Source organism: Aquarana catesbeiana, linkage group LG01 (assembly GCF_042186555.1).
Source record: "Aquarana catesbeiana isolate 2022-GZ linkage group LG01, ASM4218655v1, whole genome shotgun sequence".
Taxonomy (NCBI): domain Eukaryota; kingdom Metazoa; phylum Chordata; class Amphibia; order Anura; family Ranidae; genus Aquarana; species Aquarana catesbeiana.
Window position 1 is genome coordinate 144,625,472 of NC_133324.1, and position 16,991 is coordinate 144,642,462.

At 43.9% G+C, this 16,991-nt stretch overlaps 2 protein-coding genes across 2 annotated transcripts in view; one reads left to right on the forward strand and one right to left on the reverse strand.

The window, feature by feature from the left end:
* The window catches only part of DHFR (dihydrofolate reductase), an 81,985-nt gene extending 79,857 nt beyond the window's left edge, over positions 1 to 2,128 (reverse strand). Inside the window, exon 1 of the mRNA XM_073624436.1 lies at positions 1,884 to 2,128. Within this exon, the coding sequence (XP_073480537.1) occupies positions 1,884 to 1,975 (92 nt within the window). The 5' untranslated portion in view covers positions 1,976 to 2,128. The remainder of the gene's footprint in view (positions 1 to 1,883) is intronic.
* A 98-nt stretch (positions 2,129 to 2,226) lies between these two features.
* The window catches only part of MSH3 (mutS homolog 3), a 322,177-nt gene continuing 307,412 nt past the window's right edge, over positions 2,227 to 16,991 (forward strand). Inside the window, exon 1 of the mRNA XM_073624435.1 lies at positions 2,227 to 2,445. Within this exon, the coding sequence (XP_073480536.1) occupies positions 2,326 to 2,445 (120 nt within the window). The 5' untranslated portion in view covers positions 2,227 to 2,325. The remainder of the gene's footprint in view (positions 2,446 to 16,991) is intronic.

Consider the following 16,991-nt stretch of genomic DNA (forward strand, 5'->3'; position numbering starts at 1 on the left):
AACCGACGCTAGGGCAGCTATTGGCTACTGGCTATCAACTTCCTTATTTTAGTCCGGTCGTACGTCATCACGTATGAATCTGTCGGACTTTGGTGTGATCGTGTGTAGGCAAGTCCGTTCATTAGGAAAGTCCGTCGGAAGTCCACCGAAAGTCCGTCGGATCAGTCCGGTCGAAAAGTCCGCTCGTGTGTTCGCGGCATTAGGCTCGGGTGCCTCCAGACTTAACCCAGTAGTAAAGTCGGCTTTATAACTTGTACCTACAGGTAAGAGTATAGGAAGACCTACCTGTAGGTACAATGACTATCTCCTAAATGTATACAGCTTAGGGGATATTCACATTTGTAGCAGCCAATAACATCTCTGGCGGATCTGCACTGCACTCTCAATGGACAGAATACAGAAGCGTCCTGTCCACCGAGAGCGCTGTGCGAGGTCATCGTTGCCCGGCCAATCAAATGGCTGGAGCCCACAAACCAAGGAGGACCAGGTAAAAACGGAAGCCCTGACAGCGGTAACAGTGCGCTGCTGGAAGGCTTTGTTTTAACCACTTCAAGTCCACAATATGTGTGTGTGTATGTATGTATGTATGTATACAAACATTGCAGCTTTCTAGTGGTTTACCAGGATTATGGCTGAAGATATCAGCCAAAACCCCACTATTGCTCTTTGCAGCCGGTTTTCTCATGAGAGTGCCACCGCTGCTTCTCTGGCTTACCTTTTCCGCCAGTTTGTCCGAGAAACGATCCGAAGGTGCCACTGGCCACACAAACGATCAAAGAGTAGACCCGCTTTAAACGCCTCTATGGCCTTGGAAGACGGGAGCAATGTCATGACATCAATTCCTATATATATATATATATATATATATATATATATATATATATATATATATATATATATATATATATATATATATATATATACATATATATACATACACACACACACACACAGTAATGTCACTGGTCCCCAAAAAGTGTGACTTGGGGTCAGATTTGTCCACCGCAATGTTGCAGTCCTGCTAAAAATTGCAGACCACCACCATTACCAGTAAAAACTGAAGAAAAATAATATAATCAATATAAGTTTATTGGGATGTTTTTTTTTAGTATGTAGAAGAATACATATTGGCCGAAACTGATAAATAAATTTGTTTTTTTATATATTTTTTTTGGATATGTATTAGAGCAGAAAGTAAAAACTTCGTTTTTTTTCAAAATTTTCGGTCTTTTTTGTTTATAGCACAAAAAATAAAAACCGCAGAGGTGATCAAATATCACCAAAAGAAAGCTATATTTGTGGGGAAAAGGACATCACTTTTTTTTGGGTACAGCATTGCACGCCTGCGCAATTTTCAGTTAAAGCGACGCCGTGCCGTATTGCAAAAAATGACCTGGTCATTAAGGGGGTAAATCCTTCTGGGGCTGAAGTGGTTAAAGGGACTTTTCAAAAGGTGCTGCGACTGGTTGAGAAACAGTGGGCTAGATGATGCAGGGTGTCCTCCGGCCAGGAAATTTGGAGCCTCTACCTGAGTCCCAGCCCCTGAACAAGCATGCAGCCAGTGAAGTTCCAGCACTCCTGTCCTAGCAGTATATCCTGATCAGGATTGTTCTGGACATTGGATGTTGTGGTTGCTCCCAGAATATTGGAAAGCTGCCTATAGAGATCATGCATGCTCAGCCTGTGATCCTCCAGCTGTTGCAGAACTACAAGTCCCATGAGGCATTGCAAGACTGACAATTACCAGCATGAATCCAACAGACAGAGGCATGATGGGACTTGTAGTTTCGTAGCAGGTGGCGGGTCACAGGTCGAGCACCCATGCTATAGATAGAGCAATGGTGAGAGCACACCCCCGGTCAGCAGATCGGTGCACACATTACCTGAGCAGAGGCCATGGTAGAGTCCCATTCAGGCCGATGCCCTGCCCCGGAGGACACACCGCCACTATAGCGTTCAGCAGTAGATTCCTCATTCCTGTCTATGATCACACCCAGGATCTGTCCTCTTCTTCACCAGGCAATAACAGGGGGCGGGACACCCGGCGTGGGGGTGGAGACTGATGCCAGGCATTGAGGCGGGGTTTGTGCGGCATATACACACAAAACACTGCACTTCCTGAAATGGGCGGAGCAACGCTGGGACAACACGTGTCCCCCAGACCATTCACTTCTCCCGCCATCACCTGCCCCGCCCTCCCCCCAATGTCAGCGCCTCTAGGCGGAGACTGGGTGCCAGCCAACCAGACATTGGCCGCTAAGAGGAGGGCGTGTCTAGGATTCTCCAGCATGGCGCCGTGCGCTGTATGGAGTGGTGATTTGTAGGATGCGGCGGCAGAAAGCAGGCCGGTCCCCGGCTCCAGCCCTGTCCCAGCCCGTCATCAGTCACTTCTTCAGACCTCAGGGTGGTGGGGCCCCGCGATCACCGACAGTCCAGCCTGTACAGGTCAGCAGAGGCCATGACACCCGGAGGGGGAGGGATCAGGGATTAGTCCCATCTGTCAGCACACAGGATGGGATCTCTGCTGATCACAGCATAATGCACGTTGATTTATGAAGAATCGCTCCTAGATGTCCTATACACTGACCTGTCCCTGATCATCACACACGCCTGTAATGGGCTCTTTGTTTAACCCGCCTAAACCTTTTTCTGACATTTGTTGCTTACAAGTTAAAAATCAGTTTTTTTTGCTAGAAAAATGAGTCCTCAAATATTTTATATATTTCTGTAGCTGAGACCATAGAAAATAAAAAGGCGATCGTTGCAATATTTTCTGTCACACTGTATTTGCGCAGTGATCTTTCAAATGCGATTTTTTTTTTTTTTTTTTTTGGAAGAAATACACTTGCGTGAATTAGAAAAAAAACGTAAAGTTAGCCCAATTTTTTTTGTATGATGTCAAAGATGATGTTTGCGCCGACTAAATAGATACCTAACGTGTCACACTCTAAAATTGCGCACATTTGTGGAATGGCGACAAACTACGGTACTTAAAAATCTCCATAGGCGACATTTAAAAAAATTCTACAGGTTACCAGTTTAGAGTTACAGAGAAGGTTTTGGGCTAGAATTATTGCTCCCGCTCTAACGATCTCGGCGATACCTCACATGTGTGGTTTGAACCTTGTTTACATATGTGGGTGCGACTTGCGTATGCTTTTGCAAGGAGGGATACATTTTTATTTTTTTTTTATCACTTTTATTGCTGTCACAAGGAATGTAAACATCCCTTGTGACAGTAATAAGCAGTAAGGATGAGCTCAGGCGTGTTCGCAAACAGCACGTGCAGAGCCCGCCAGGAAGTCAGCACTGCACAGCGCTAATCACAGGCAGTGAGACATTTCCTGATCTCTGTAGCTGCGCATTGTGACAATGTCTCACCGCTTGTGATTAGCGCTTCCCACTGCTGACTTCCTGGCGGGCTCTGCACGTGCTGTTTGCGAACACGCCTGAGCTCATCCTTAATAGGCAGTGATAGGTAGTCTTTATGGAGGGATCTGGGTCTATAAGACCGCAAACCCCTCCTCTGCACCAAGTTTGGCTGTTTTTAATACTGTCGTTTTTTTTTTTTTGTTTTTGTTTTTGTTTTTTTAAATCTGGTACCTTTTAACCATTTTAAAGTGGATGTAAACCCTCACATATACCCAGTCAAGTGAACAGCCTCAGATGATACACAGGGATGAAACAAAACTCCCTATATAAGTTTTACATGTATATCTGCTGTCTTCAGCCTTATATACTGTTTAGAAAGTACATGTCCTGTTAGAATTTTCTCTTCCTGATTCACCTGTGGGTGTGGATTCTTGTCATACACTGTGAGAGATCTGATTGAAGGAAAGGCACACATCCCCTCTCCACGTAGGCAGAGACTTGCAGAGCTGTGCTGTGAATAGACCAGCTCTCTGCTAATCTTATTATAGCACCCTCCCTGACACAAAATTCAGGCTGGTTTTATCACAGTTGACGAAGAACTTGTCAGACGTTATCAGGCTGATAACAGAAGAATGGAGCAGGAGAAAGCCACAGGACATAGGATTTTGAAGATAGATAATAAAACACTGCAGATATATGTGCCCAGCTCAAATTTCATGCATGGGGTTTACATGCACTTTAAGGACTGGAAGGTTTTACCCCCTTAATGACCAGGCCATTTTTTGCGATACAGCACTGCATTACTTTAACTGACAATTGCATGGTCGTGCGACGCTGTACCCAAATAAAATGTCTTTTTTTTTTTTTCCCCACAAATCAAGCTTTCTTTTGGGCGACAATTTTGATTTGCGGTGATCTTCATTTTTTTTCTTTTGCGGGACTGCGACGTTGTGGCGGACAGATCGGACACCTAATTGACACTTTTTTTTGGAACCAGTGACAATATTACAGTGATCAGTGCTAAAAATATGCATTAACACTGTGTAAATGACACTGTCAGGGAAGGGGTTAACATCAGGGGCGATCAAATGGTCAAGTGTGTTCCCTGCGTGTGCTTTCTTACTGGGGGGGGGAGGTATAGAATTGCAGAAGGCCTCTGGGTTATACAAGAGGTTGGAAAATTCAAAAGGGGGGACCATCATCCAAATTAAAGCGGAGTTCCACCCAAAAGTGGAACTTCCACTTTAAGCTCTTCTCGCCCCCTTACATGCCACTTTTGGCATGTATTTTTTTTTGGGGGGAAGGGGGAGCAGGTACTTTAGTTTTGACAGGTCCCCAGCTCCCAGTTCCGCTCTTGCCGCCTAGGCGGTGACTGTTCTCCCCCTCCCTCCCTGCAATTTTCTGGGACACATCGCAGGTCCCAGAAGATTACCTGGCCACTAGGAGAGCGCAGCGCGACCCACAAATGCACAGTGTGCAACCCGCTTGTGAAAGCCACAAGCTGTCACTGCTGGGTGCCTACACTTACATTGATGGCGCCGGAGGGGGGAGAGAAGCGAGGCTTCCGGCAGCCACATCGGTGGACTGTGGGACAGGTGAATGTCTATTTATTGAGAGTCAGCAGATACACTTTTTGTAGCTGCTGACTTTTAATAAACGGAAAAAATGTCTGGAACGCCGCTTTAAGCTAGAAATTAGGGGTGGAAACAGTTCCCCAAACTTGTCTCTGAAAAACAGGGGAATGGACTATCTCGGTACCGATAAGACAGCATACACATAAGTGAAAAAAAAACATAATTTTTATTATACATAAAGTTAAAGCAAGCTATCTGAACTTACAGGATATCATGTACAATGTTTATACAAAACAATAAAATACAAAGGTGACTATGGGTGTATTACTAATTCTTAAAGTACTCCCAAATTGATGGAGACAGAAGGTATAGAAGGTCCTCACGGGACATGTGGTCCTCTACATGTATAATTACTTACGGGGGTGCTGTTTCTTACCCATAAACAAGGTCAAAGCCAAGGCACCACCAAAGCTTCCCCCCACGGCGGATATGGGGATGTATGAGGATGGATTCCGCAATACCTGACTACTCATATATACATATTCAAAGTTGAGGCCAAAGAAAGAGAATGATTATGGATACCAGAGAAAGAAAGTATTTGGGGTGGGGGGGGGGGAATGTGAAAACAAAACAAAGATGTCGCAAACTACAACCAGGCTGTATTATGGTAAAAAAGCTCACCTTAACGTAGGTATAACAAAGTGTCTTCCCTTGGCCAGGCATCAGCCTGCTTATGTACTCTCCAACCCGGCGAACAGGCCACGCGCCCTCAACAGTGGCGTTTGGCGTCACCGGGTCTGACCCCCCCACACTGCACCTGTGTAAGGGATCACACACGTGCATGTGCGCATCAGTCGCGACCAAAGGGCAGGGGCGCCTAAGTCGTGGTCAAAGCAAGTGGTGGGCGGTCTCCAACTAGAAAGCAGGACCTCACCTCCACCAGGGGAGTCACATACCTGTTGGAGGAAAACAAAGGGCCATGCCTACACCACGATTTCTGCCCAGGGTGAACTGAAAGCAGCAGCACTCCTATCGATCATTTAAAGTACAAAACAGTAATAATACAATGATACGTAGGGATGGTTACATAGAGTTATAATGAGCAATACATAATAACCAAGCCACATGGACAAATCAATGTGTGAGGCAAGAAAAGTTAATCACAAAGACAAAAAAGGCCCCTTCTACATTTGCAAGAACTGATGAGGATACGGCACAAAGTTAGTGCAGATCAAAGTCCACAAAGGCAAAGCCGAATGAGCAGTTAATACTGTCAGATCCACATCCACCCAAAATTACAAAAATGACCTGTCTGATAATACTTCGTTGAGGCATGGCGGAATGTTGGCATTGAGCCGTTCAATCCACCGGGTCTCGTGTTGCAAAATGGTCCTGTCCTAGTCATCTTCTCTGGGATCCTGGGGGACCATCTCAAAGACCAGAAATTTGACCGCCTGTGAATCAAACCTATGATAAAGTCCAATATGGCGACCGACTGTAGTCAGTTTCCCATTGGTGGAATAATATACATGATCCCTGATCCGTTGACGGAATTCCCGGATGGTTTTGCCCATGTAGAAGGCATTGCAATTGCATATCATCAAATATATAATCCCTGTCATGTCACAATTGGCAGGGGTATGTGGCGAAAATATTTCACCATTGGGTAGTTTATATGTAGTGCCTTTAAGAACTCAGGGCCAATGTGAACACTGTCCACACTGGGAGTGTACCGCAAGGCCTGGATAAGGATCGTGTTATAGTGTCATAATGACTACTCGTTAATCGATCCCTGAGAGAAAAAGGTTTCTGAAAGACCAATTCAGGAGTTGTCTTGACATATTTGCCAAGAACATGATGTTCAGCCAACAAATGCCAGTGATTGGACAAGATGTTACGAAGTTGATGGTGCTGAGCTGAGTATCTCGTGATAATTCTGACCGTATCAGTTTGTTTTGACTTAGGAGGGTCATATAATGAGGTTCTGGTACGCGACAAGGCCCGATTGAATGTCTTCCTCAGGTTTGTTCACGAGTTGCCTTTAAGTAGGAGACGTTCGCGCAGTGACGCCGCCTGTGCACAAAAATCATCTTCCCTTGTGCAGTTTCTGTGCAGTTGCAGGTACTGCACATATGGAACACTGCCAACCAGGGGCTGAGGATGTGCACTGGAGGCATGCAACAAGGTGTTACCTGCTGTGGGTTTACGGTACAGATCTGTGCCAATGGTTCAGTCCGGTTATTTAATGATCATCAGATCCAAAAACAAGATCCGTTTGTCATCATAGGTAAAGTTAGAATGTAGATTCAAATCGGTGTTTAATTGCCTAATAAATTCCATCAGCACTTGTTGCTAGCCTGTCTACATAAAGAACATGTCATCAATGAACCTGTACCAAAGGAGGACATGGCTGAGATATTGCATAAAAAACGTCTTTAGAAAACACCTGTCTTTCCCAGCCTCCGAGATAAAGATTCGCGTATGCAGAGCACATGAAGTCCCCATACTGACACCCTGGGTTTGCAAGTAGTATTGTAAATATAAAGTAATTCCTTGTCAGGATAAAATGTAATCCCCCCCCCCCCCCCCCCCCCCCCGCGCTCGTGGGGGATACTCGAGTACAACGTCTCGATATTGATAGCCACGAGCAGGGCCTCCAGGGGGATCTGAATCCCCTCGATGTGTTTAAGCAGGTCGTGGTATCCCGTATATATGAGGGTAAACCCTGAATATGGGGCATAAGAAAGGCATCAACAAATTATTTATTTTTAAAGATATTTTTATTAAGTTTTCAAAGAGATCAACATACAAAAGAAAAACTTTGGTTATTCACGATAGTGCATAGACACTTGATACACTTAAATATGCAGTAAACCGGTATCAATTTACATGGGTTATGTGAATATGCAGTATAAAGTACAAGGGGCGACCATTATACAAGGTATAGCCACGTAAAAAGGCAGCCACGTATATAAACTTGGGTATTGCAGGGCATGACCAAATGTAGTATTTAAGAGCTCATTTACTAAGTGTGAGAGGGCTGGCAATCCACCTGCCCCATATTTTGTAAAAGGTTTTGGTTCTTTTCCCGGAGCTCAAATGTGAGCTTATATAACGGTAAGGAGGTATATATCCGCTTTAACCAAACTGATTTTAAAGGCGTCTGCGATCCCTTCCAGGAGAGCAAAATGGACTTCTTCGCATAAAAGTACAATATGCAGAGAAGGCTCTTGGCGTGAGAAGATATGGGCAGGTTGCCAAAGATGCCCAAAAGGCAGTTCTTGAGGTGCAAGATATTCGGGAGACCCACTGCTGATGAGGTAGGTATTTAATTCCTCTAGTGTACCAACTTCGTGGGTCGTGAGTTCAGTTCTTGCAAGTTGGGATTAAACCATAGAGGGCTATTAGGGGAAGTCGACCAGGAGCCCCTAGAAATTGTTGAGACGATCAATTGAAATGGGGAAAGGGAGGTAGCTAACATGGACATGCCCGGACGGGCCAGTACACGATCCCTATATACAATATTATGGAGTGTTTCAAAGAGGAATCAATAGCTCATGTGTCGTGCGATCACTGTTTTACATATGTGTGTGGGAATAATGTGTGTGTTCACATTTGCGCATGGTGACGAGGGTGCTTTCCATTTTTAATTTATTTTTTTTTTTGTATTATTATTTTATACATAACTTTTCTTGTACACTTTTTTTATTTTTTTGGATTAACGTTATTGCTGTCACAAGGGATGAACAACAACATCCCTTGTGACAGCATGGGCCATGATTGGTCCTCTTTTTGGAGTGATCTGGGTTCCCCAAATCTCTCCTCTGGTCTCCAGTGCAGCCGTTCAGACACAGATCGGTCTGATTGGCTGCTTTCATGGCTGCTAATGGCCAGGCAAATAAAGAGGTGGAACCGGAAGTGACAACATACTCGTCGCTCTGGGTTTACAGAGAGGAACGATGTCAGTTCCTCTCTCTCTGTTCCGTACAGCCATCGCCGCCGGCCGCAGAGCTCCCAGGCTCCGCTATCGTATGGCAGAGCCCAGGAAAGGCGGTGGCGGGAGGGAGGGTGGGACCCCCTTCTACCACACACGGAAGTGATCGAATGGCTATTTCGCAACTCAAGTCACATCTGCCAAAAATAGAATTGCCGGCTGAAAAATTCAATACCGGGATGATGCCTGTAGGTGCAGGCATCATCTCAATATATATGCTTCAGCCTGAAGACCTCCATGGACATCCTGCGGGTGGGAAGTAGTTAAAGTAGAAGTTTTTTATAACCCCGGTCAGGTTTTTTTTTTTTTTTTGCCATCTGTGTCCCCATTGAGAATTCCCTTCACTTCCTGTTCCACAGTCGAACAGAAAGTGAGCGGAAATCCCAGTGTATCACAAAAACGAGTGTCTCCATTGGAAGTTTTCCCCTCCTATATGTGATAACTCAAAGTTTGGGATTTATTTTTACTCTTGATGATAATGCTAAACAAATAGAGTAGGGTTGTCCCGATACCACTTTTTTAGGACCGAGTACAAGTACCGATACTTTTTTTCAAGTACTCGCCGATACCAATTACCGATACTTTTTTTTAATGTCACGTGACAGTGGTTTTTTTTTTTTTATTTTTTTTTTATTTATTTTTTTAAACAGTGTTTTCTTTTTTTTTGGGGGGGGGGGGGGGGTGTGAACGGTGTGTGTGTGTGTTTGTTTTTTTTTTTTTTTTTTTACAATTTTTATTTTTTACAATAATATTTTTTTTATTCTTTTATATGTTTTTTTTTTTTTTTTTTTTTTTTTAATCAGCCCTGTTGGGGGGCTTTGGTGAGATATCAGGGGTCTTAACAGACCTCTGATATCTCCCCCTTGAGACAGAGAAAGAGACAGAGGATAGAGATTCCCCAGTCCCTTTCTCTGCAGCCTCAGCTGCACTGAGAATGAATGGAGAGAAGACAGCGGCTCCTCTCCATTCATAAACTGACACATTGTAATCACAGGAGATTACAATGTTCCAGTTATGTGAATGGACAGAGTCAGCTGACTCTGTCCATTCACACAGCGGAGAGAGACAGCAGAACGGAGGGGACAGAGAAGGAGAGGGGAACGGAGGGGACAGCGGAGAGACACAGGGAAGGAGAGAGGAACGGAGGGGGACAGCGGAGAGACACAGCAGAACGGAGGGGACAGCGGAGAGACACAGGGAAGGAGAGAGGAACGGAGGGGACAGCGGAGAGACACAGGGAAGGAAAGAGGAACGGAGGGGACAGCGGAGAGACACAGAGAAGGAAAGAGGAACGGAGGGGACAGCGGAGAGACACAGCAGAACGGAGGGGACAGCGGAGAGACACAGGGAAGGAGAGAGGAACGGAGGGGACAGCGGAGAGACACAGGGAAGGAAAGAGGAACGGAGGGGACAGCGGAGAGACACAGAGAAGGAAAGAGGAACGGAGGGGACAGCGGAGAGACACAGCAGAATGGAGGGGACAGCGGAGGGGGACAGAAAAGGAGAGAGGAACGGAGGGGGACAGCGGAGAGACAAAGGGAAGGAGAGAGGAACAGAGGGGGACAGTGGAGAGGGACAGAGGAACGGAGGGGGCATGGAGGAGGATGCAGTGACAGCCAGCGGTGAGCGATCACCGCTGTATGTCACTAAAGCTGCTGAAAGTCGCTGGGGGAGAATCTTGTAACTTCCCCCATGCGCCGATCGCAGCTGACTTCCAGGTATCGGGGAAGCATCGGGAGCATTTGCCCGAGTACAAGTACTTGGGCAAATGCTCAGTATCGGTACCGATACTAGTATCGGTATCGGGACAACCCTAAAATAGAGAGTCTATCTTCCTAACAGGGACACAGACATCAGTAAAAACCTGACAAAGGTTCTAATCCCTCTCCACTACCCAAAGCCAAAGGCATCATTCTCACGAGGCGGATCCGCTGCCTCAGAGTCCGCTTCTGTCCGCCAGCTCAGCTGGAGATCTCTCCGTTAATCTCCGCTGAGCTGGCAAATGACAGATCCCTCTCTGCTCACTGAGGATTGGACCAGGTTGGATGTAAGCGGACATGTCACCGCTGACATCTGTCGCTCCATCGACTAGCATGGAGTGCCCATTCAGGTCCGCTGTCAAAACTGACAGGCGGACCTGAAAGGGGCCTAAAACATTTTGCCTTTAGTTATACTTTATTCACTACAGGTCTTTTTAATATGCTAGTTGCTCCCTGTTCAGCCAGACGGCAATTCTGACATTTCTTGCATCCATGTAATGTAATCTGTAATTTTTGTTTTGCTAAAAAACTACTTAGAACCCTAAAACATTATAATGTTTCTGAATGTAAAGGCCCTGGAGATTAAAATGGTGGTTGTTGCTATTTTTTCATGTTACATGATATTTGTGCAGCAGTTCATGTGCTGCAAATTTTTTGGAAAAAAATACACTTTAATTTTAGTGCACACAAACATGATATAATACCCATTTTTTGCAAAACATAAAAGATGATGTTACTCAGAGTAAATAGATTAACATGTCACGCTTTAAAACTGCACACATGTGGAATGGCGAAAAACTACAGTACATTAAAGTATCCATAGGCGATGCTTTAAAAGTCTTTACAGGTTATAATTTTAGAGTTAAACAGAAGGTCTGGCCCTAGAATTATTACTCTCCCTTTTGATATTTGTGGCAATACCTCACGTGTGGTGCAATCATCCTTTACACATGCATGCAGGACCTATACAGTGGATAAAATAAGTATTGAACATGTCACCATTTTTCTAGGTAAATCTATTTCTAAAGGTGCCTTTGACATGAAATTTTCACCACATGTCGGTAACAACCCATGCAATCCATACATGCAAAGAAACCAAAACAGATAAGTTCACGAAATTAAGTTATGTGTAATAAAATGGATTGACACAGGGAAAACGTATTGAACATGCTAACTGAAATTTATTTAAAGTGATTGTAAAGGCAGAAGGATTTTTTATTGCCTTCTGTGTGCAGTAGTCCCCATCAGCCCCCCTATGACTTACCTGAGCCCCATCCCTGTCCAGCGATGTCCACGAGTGCCTCAGCTGTCCGTGACTCTCCCTCCTGATTGACTGTGACACAACAGCGGCATCATTGGCTCCCGCTGCTGTCAATCAAAAGTCAGTTAGCCAAAGAGGAGGGGGGGGGGGGCGGGGTTGAACCGCATCTCCGTGTCTGAATGGATACACGGAGCTGCTGCTCGGCTCAGGTGCTCACATAGCAAGCTGCTTGCTATGGGGGCACTTAACAGGAGGGAGGGGTCAGGAGCTCCAGCCAGGGACTCAAGAAGAGGAGGATCCGGGCTGCCCTGTGCAGGTAAGTATAAGATGTTTGTTATTTAATAGAAAAAATCCTTTGGTAATGACAGCTTTTAGACTCCTGTATGGAGAAACTAGTGTCATGCGTTGCTCAGGTGTGATTTTTGGCCCATTCTTCCACACAAACAGTCTTCAAATCTTGAAGGTTCCGTGGGCCTCTTCTATGAACTTAGATCTTTTGTTCTTTCCATAGATTTTTTTATTGGATTCAAGTCAGGTGATTGGCTGGGCCATTCTAGCAGCTTTGTTTTCTTTGAAAGCAATTGAGAGTTTCCTTGGCTTTGTGTTTTTGATCATTGTCTTGCTGAAATGTCCACCCTCGTTTCATCTTCATCATCCTGGTAGATGGCAGCAGATTTTTTTTATCAAGAATGTCTCGGTACACCCTTCCTTCAATGTTTAAATGAGCTTCAACATGCTTTTTCTACAGCAACGGAGTCTTGTGTGGTGAGCGTGCATACAGGCAATAGTGGTTGAGTGCATTACTTATTGTTTTCTTTGAAACAATTGTATCTGCTAATTCCAGGTCTTTCTGAAGTTCTCCACAAGTGGCTCTTGGCTGTTGAACAACTCTTCTAATAATTCTTTTCACTCCTCTGTGAGAAATCTTGCGAGGGGCACCTGGTCATGGCCGGTTTATGGTGAAATTATGTTCTTTCAACTTCCAGATTATGGCCCCAACAGTGCTCACTGGAACATTCAGAAGTTTAGAAATCCTTCTGTAACCAATGCCATCGGTATGTTTTGTAACAATAAGATTGCGAAGGTCTTGAGAGAACTTTTTTCTTTTACCCATCATGAGATGTTTCTGTGTGACATCTTTTTATAGGCCATCAGTTGAGACTGAACCAGCTGATATTAATTTGCACTGACAAGGGGCAGGATTGCTTTCTAATTACTAATAGATTTCAGCTGGTGTTTTGGCTTTCCATGCTTTTTTGCACCTCTATTTCTTCATGTGTTCAATACTTTTTTTTCCCTGTGTCATTCTATTTTATTACACATAACTTAAAGTGATACTAAAGTCTTGTTTGTTATTTTTGAACAAAAAAAATATTATAGTTAACTGCTCTGTGCAATGGTTTTGCACAGAGCAGCCCAGATCCTCCATGGGTTCCTCGCCAGTGCTCCTGGCAACTCCCTCCTGGCCTCTCCCTGCTGCCTGATATGGGGACACTTGAACCGCTGTGCTGTGTGTCCATTCAGACATGGAGCTGTGGCTCGGCCCTCCCCTCTCTCTCTCCTCATTGGCTCACTGAATTTGATTGAGAGCAGCAGGAGCCAGTGGCACCCACTGTGTCTTAGCCAATCAGAGACCCGGACAGCTGAGTTTCTCGTGCAACATCGCTGGATCGAAATGGGGCTTAGGTAAATATTAGGGGGGCTGCTGCACACAAAAGGTTTTTTATCTTAATGCATAGAATGCATTAAGATCTAAAAGGCAGAATATTTTTTTTGTAACCACTTTAATTGCTGAACTTATTTGTTTTAGTTTCTTTGTATGTATGGATTGCTGACGTGGTGAAAATTTCATGTCAATGGCACCTTTGGCAATATATTTGCCTTCTACAGGGACCTTCTAGATACTATGGGCTTAGTGGACATTTGGAGAGAATTACATCCCTTGACAAAAGATTATACTTACTCTTCCCATCCCCATGCACGTTACTCTTGTATTGACCATGCGTATGTTGTTTGACAACTAATTCCTAGAGTAATATAGAAGTCAGCTTCTATATTAACAGTGCCCTGGTAGGAACCATGACCCAATTTTGGTGGTGTGCAATTCACTTCCACTTTAAGCCTCCATTATCTAGCTGGTGCTTGAACGATTCCCTCCTATCTTACGACATGCTTCAACGAATTGCGCTCCTGTTTGGCGGAATACTTCCAACTTAACGTTCCATCGGTCTCCTCTCCGGTTACCCTTTGGGAGGTGTACAAAGCGGTAATCCATGGCCATCTCATTCAACATGCCTTCAGGAGGAAGAAAGTGCGTAAGGCCGAAGTCTGTCGTCTGGCTTCTGCCAAAGCGGAGTTGAAACATCGCCTCTAGACTTGTAATAGAAGTCTGGTTCATAAATTGCGCTGCGACCTTGACCTTTGTCTGACAGACAGGGCGGAGTGCGATTTGCTCTCGACTAAACAGACATTTTATGCCAATAAGATGGGTTCCTTATTGGCTAATAAGCTTAGGCCCTTTGAACCTCGGAAACCAGCTTGTACACTCTTACCTTGTCCGATGTTGCATCCCTGTATTATGCCGCCTCAGCTCCCATGGTGGGGTTATGTTCTTGGCCAACCCCGTTCCGGATACCTCATGTTGCAGTTGATGTCTGGGTTGGTGAGTGTTGTTGGTTAACCATCTATATACATAAACAATATTTTTGAGATTTTTTTTCTCTAGAAGCACGGTTCTTTATATCCTTCTCTATATATATATTCCATAGGAATGTCTGTCGCATCCGCTCCTGACGAGTGGTAATACCCACGAAACGCGTAGAGCTTTATTTGAAGCTACACCCCATACGGATTGATAATTTTTTACTTACTATCATTATACTTTGTTGTTTTTATACCAATTGGTGGACACATATGTACCATGTGGGTGCATGTGCCGGTATCAGGCATGTTGCTGTTGGCACGTGCACGCCATCCTCATATATACATCTACTACTTTGATCATGTGTTGTTATGCATGTACTTTTCTACTCATCATGCTTAGCCCTTGTGCACGCTCCTTGTGTATTTATATGAAATGAACTATGTCTCAATGTCTCTAGACTTATGTCATTAAATAAATATTTTTTATTGTAATCCACCTCCACTATTCAATTGCTTCATCTAAAGTCCCAACTCCCCTTTTTTCTTCATTGAATACCGGGATGGAGGCACCCTTTGCTTCATTTAAAGTCCCAATTCCCCCTTTTTTTTCATTTTTATTTTTATTCATGTCACTTAAAACTAGGTTTCAGGTCAAAACATCTAATCCAGTTAAGATCTTGGATGAATTTAATTTTCATCTAGCGACGCTTTATTCATTGGGGGCTAGTTCCTCTAATGCCGAGATTCAAGCTTTCCTAAGCTCTACCTTCTCTACGACCGTCCCACAGCACTAAGCCTGGGGCTGATATTACAGAAGACAAAGTGCGTCTCACAATTAAAGTGCAAGATGTGGGAGGCCCTTTTTCATTCTTCTCGTAACGTCATAACCCTAGAGAATTTGTTCAAAGTTATGTCTAGATGGTATTACATCCCAGTAAGAATTGCAAAATAACTCCCTACGTATCCAGCGTTTTATTTTAGGGGCTGTTCTGATCTGGGCAACATGAAGCACATATGGTGGACATTCCCCAAAGTTAAAAGGCTGTGGATTCGCGTGTACGCTTTGGTCAATAATGCTCTTTTATTCTAATATACAGAAGGACCCATGGGATGCTCTACTGCATAAACCTATCTTGCAATTAATGAAACGAGAACAAGTCTTGGCATCACATATTTTTATGACTACTAAATAGAGGTCGACCGATGTGGGTTTTTCTCTGGCCGATGCCGATATTTAGAAATCGCGGTGGCCGATTGGCGATATGTGATGCCGATATTATTTTTTTTTTTTTTTGGGCCGATATATTAGGCCGATTTTGTTTTTTTTTTTTTTTTTTTTTTCCCTTCATCTCATAAAATCTAACAGTTAGAACCCTTTCACACTGGGGCGTTTTTCAGGTGCTTTTGGGCTAAAAATAGTGCCTGTAAAGTGTCTGTAAAAGGGCTCCCCTGCAGTCTCAGTGTGATATCCCTAGTGCTTTCATACTGAGGCGATGCGCTGGCAGGATGTTAAAAAAAAGTCCTGCAAGCAGCATCTTTGGAGCGGTGTATACCACCACTCCTGCCCATTGAAATGAATGCGCACCGCTGCCAAAGCGCCTGCAAAGCGTTTCGGCAGCGGCGCTTCAGGGGCTCATTTAACCACTTCCTCGGCTGCTAGCTGGGTTATAAGCTCCCCGCTAGCAGCCGAATAGCGCCGCTAAAATGACGGTAAAGCGCCGCTAAAAACTAGCAGCGTTTTACCGTCAACGCATGCCCGCTCCAGTGTGAAAGCAACCTTAAGTGATACAGAAATTTTTTTACATTTAAACATTTATTAAACAAAACAAACCTCCAATCAGTTCACTTGTATGTAGAATTTAGATTTAAAAAAATATTAAATAAAACTATATCTTAAAAATAAATACACAAAAACAGGTAATCAAAACTTTTGGACGAAAAAAAATGGGCTAACTTTACTGCTTAGTTTTTTTTTTTTAATTTATTAGTGTATTTTTAAAAAAAAAAAAAATTGCGTTTGAAAGACAACTGCGCAAATACAGTGTGACATAAAATATTGCAACAACCATTATTTTATTCCCTAGGGTCTCTGCTAAAAAAAAAAAAATATATATATATATATATAATGTTTGGGGGTTCTAAGTGATTTTCTAGCAGAAAATACAGGATTTTTACTTGTAAGCAACAAGTGTCAGAAAAGATTTAGTCTTTAAATGGTTAAACTGAGGACTTCTACACACTGAGCTCAGTTCATTCAGAAGTGTAAACATTGTATCAATTCAGGTTCTTTTTATCAGATTTGGCAGGCTGCCCAGAGAGGGGGAGAAGGCTTCAGAGAAGAATACAGGCAACTTGTATTGACTTTAAAGTCATTTGCAAGTCGCGCT